General features: G+C 38.0%; 1 protein-coding gene across 1 annotated transcript; it reads left to right on the forward strand.

The window, feature by feature from the left end:
- Positions 1-259: 259 nt before the first annotated feature.
- On the forward strand, positions 260-1,659 carry foxq2 (forkhead box Q2). The gene is made up of 2 exons (XM_017716797.1): positions 260-667; positions 1,339-1,659. The coding sequence occupies exons 1-2, from the start codon at positions 260-262 to the stop codon at positions 1,657-1,659; spliced, it is 729 nt and encodes a 242-aa protein (XP_017572286.1).
- The last annotated feature ends 1,996 nt before the right edge of the window (positions 1,660-3,655 follow it).

Below are 3,655 nucleotides of genomic sequence, written 5' to 3' on the forward strand. Positions count from 1 at the left end.
ATTCGCCTTACTGGAGTCACTTTAAAGGGAATCAGCACAGCTCTGATTGTTGTTGACTGTACAAAGCGTGGATCTCCAACTTCAATGGACAACTGAAGACTTTTACCAAGAAATCAAGAACAAAGAAAGTGTCACTTGATTTTAAGCTGAAATCTGAGGCTCAGAGTATCACTATTTAGACAACTGAGCATTTAACCTAGATTCAATCAACAGCTATTAAGATTCAAGCTCCTTCAGAAATTGAGCATATCTGACCACAATGGAGAACAACAGTGCCTGCAGCAATGGACGGGAGCAGCTAGGACTTCGTTTTACCATCGACTACCTGTTGTACAACAAAGGTCACAAGACTGGACAAGAGGAATCGAAGGAGAGTGAATCAAAGACGGCAGTTCCTCAAACCACTCTTGATGACCAAATTAGTGGAGCTCAGAATGGAACAGTGGCTGTGCAGGAGAATGGAGTGGACAGAGCAGATGAGCAAGAAGAACAGACTGCAAATGAAAAGACAGAGTTGCCCACCAAAACATTGAGCCAAGAGCAAAAACCCACTGAGTCCTACATCGCCCTCATTTCCATGGCCATCCTGGCCTCCAAAGAGAGGAAACTTCTGCTGTCTGATATCTACCAGTGGATCATGGATCAATATCCTTACTTCAAGAGCAAGGTACTTCATAGATAGTAAAGCAAGCTTATAGAACCTAGAACAGGTGGTCAGTCCACTGGAGGAACTACGACATTCCTGAAAAGGGAGGTTCATAAGTATTTATTGGCTTGGACTTCTGAGTCCGTTAAACATCTTGCATTATATGGAGGTTCCTTAAACTTTAAGGTTCCTCACTCACACGTGTTAATTTAAATAATTATACATTGTTTTATAGCATCACTCCAGCTTCATTTTTAAATAGGAATTCCAAAAGATTTCTGGGTGGTTTGATGAGGAACTCTGAGATTTAGAGAACCGTTCAGAGTCGTGGTGATGGGAACCAATTGTCTAAAGCATTTAAGTCCTCTAAAAGCTAGCTTAAAGAAACATGAAATGATCATCACTATGTTGCCTGATGTCTGAGACATTATTTTATAATAGCTTTGAAACAGGATTTTAGCCTAAAATTGATTTTAGACTCTATTTATGGCAATGAGGTACATACAAAGAGTTCAATGAAAAAAAAATACCCCCAAAAAACTCTTTTTCTGTTTTATCTATTTTATCTATCAACTTTATACATGAAACCCCAGAAGATACATGTAGGTTCACTGATCATTTGGGGTAACAAATAAAATGCCTTTATTTTTGTTGAAGACAAGATCCTGTAATCTGATTTCCCTTCCCGACAGGACAAGAACTGGAGGAACAGCGTCAGGCACAACCTCTCCCTCAATGAGTGCTTTATCAAGGCTGGACGCAGCGATAACGGCAAGGGTCACTTCTGGGCCATTCACCCAGCCAACTTCCACGACTTCTCTAACGGAGACTACCACCGACACCAGGCCAGAAGGAGAAACCGCAGAGTGACAGCACGACTCCCCTTCACCCTGCCCACCTCCTACCAGCCCTTCAGCCGCATGAAGGGGATGCCCTGCTGGTGCTGCCCGCATTCCCGGCCCCTTCCATGCCTTACAACCAGAGAGTACTGGAGCTGGACAGCATTCCAATGATGCCGGACACTTTCCCTCCACGGCCTGGTGTAGCTAAGGAAACATTTTATTTATATTTTGCACAAAGTAAGTAGGTAAAAAAAACTTCATGTAGTATTATTACAGTAAGTTTACTGTAAACTGTATTATAATCAACAGTGAGAATTTTTAGTTTACATATGATGCACTTACACGGTGTGTTTTAGCTCATTTAAAGCATTGATTAGATCACACCTGTAATAGAACTTTTTGAGAAACATACTTTTTTCTGTTGTATGTAGTTTTGTGAAATGCATATTATTGCTATCATCAAAAAACATTATATTAAAAACGTCATATTAGTATAATGTACTTAAGTATATGTATAATGTACTTCATGGAATATTCTAAATTTGACGTGTGTTTTTGTACTATGCAATCAAATAAACGTGCATCAGTCTCATGTATTTTGTTGCGTGCTTGCAGTGCTGTGGATGAATATGTGTATTTCTCATGCTTCAGAGATTTCTAAAAGGCTTCATTATTGAGGCTTCATTACACTAATGGAATGAACTGCAAAGCCCGGCTCCTGGACTTCCCTCACAAAGTTAATTCCACTGTGAAATGAGAAAATTCACTAATGAGTCCCTTAAAGATTAAACAGAATCTCCTGTTCTTAAACAGATACTGCACTGATTTTACGAGATTAGCCTATAATTTCTTAAGGGGACGACTCGTTTCCTACACCCAACCTGCCATGCATACCGTACTGTCAGATACAGGTTCTAAAAAGATGCTTCTTAAATGGTTCTTTAATAAAGGCACTCAGTTTTATATAGAACCATTTCACGCTTTAATAGTTCTTTGCATAGTGAAAAGGTTCTTCAGATTGATGGAGAATGGGTTGTATATGATTCTATACAGCAAAGGGTTCTTCTACTGTTACAATGTCAAGCTTGTTACAATAGCAGAACCCTTTTGGTGTTATGTAGAACCATTTTCATAAAGGTTTTGTATAGTACCTTATATTACTTTTAAGCATTAAATGGTTCTATGTATGGTAACACATACAACAGTTAGACATGAAATGTTTCAATATGTAACCCATGGTTCTAAATGGAACCATTCCATTTACTGAAGAACCCTTGAAGAACCACCTTTTTTAAGAGTGTAGAGCACCTGCCTATATTTTTCCTGTGTGTGTATTAACACAAACTACCAGTCAAAGGTTTGGACACGCCTGAACTGAAAATGCATTTTTCATAATCTTAAGGCCGTTTGAATCAAAAGGCTCGGGCTTAAATGCAAATTTAAGAAAAGGAAATTGGTTTTGCTCTATTAAAAAATATGGTGCTTCAACGGTAAAGAAAAATATAATGTCTAGAACTATGAAAACTCAAAAAACCCTTCACTTGCTTAAATGATTCCTTGCATTGTGAAGTCCTTCTTCAGACTGATGGAGAATGTGCTGTAGATAGTATATAGCACCCAAAAGGCTTCTTCTATTGTTATGATATCAGGCTTGTAACAATAGAAGAACTCTTTTAGAAAGGGTCCATATACAACCATCTACATGATACAGAAGCCTCAATAACTAAATATAAAGTCTTTTTTTAATGTTTAGTGTCTACCCCTTTTACCTTTATTACAGCTTCAATGCTTCTCATGTGCACATTTTTGAAGAATTCTTTCATGATGCAAGGAATCCGTTAAGCAAGTCTCCTGAGAAGAATTTAAGCTGTAATAAAGCTAAAAGGGGTAGACACTAAACATTTAAAAAAAAAAGACTTTATATTTAGTTATTGAGGCTTCTGTATCATTTTGTGCTCTGTAAAATGAATGAAAAATGAAAAATGTTCTTAATGGCCATTTTAACTAGACAGTAAATAAAGGAATTGTGGTCTGTGGCTTTTGCACAATACTGTGTGCTTTTAAAACTCAACAAATGATTTTCAGCAACTATAAGGTCTCACGGAAGGCATCCCTGGTGGCTCCCCATGAAGCTACTGGAGAGAACAATAAAAATGTGTGAAGCTGT

The sequence above is a fragment of the Pygocentrus nattereri genome, chromosome 15 (assembly GCF_015220715.1).
Source record: "Pygocentrus nattereri isolate fPygNat1 chromosome 15, fPygNat1.pri, whole genome shotgun sequence".
NCBI lineage: Eukaryota > Metazoa > Chordata > Actinopteri > Characiformes > Serrasalmidae > Pygocentrus > Pygocentrus nattereri.

Coding starts and splice junctions, on each gene's coding strand:
- foxq2 (XM_017716797.1), top strand. CDS start 260: ATGGAGAACAACAGTGCCTGCAGCAATGGACGGGAGCAGCTAGGACTT. Junction 668..1,338: donor ATCCTTACTTCAAGAGCAAG/GTACTTCATAGA, acceptor CCTTCCCGACAG/GACAAGAACTGGAGGAACAG.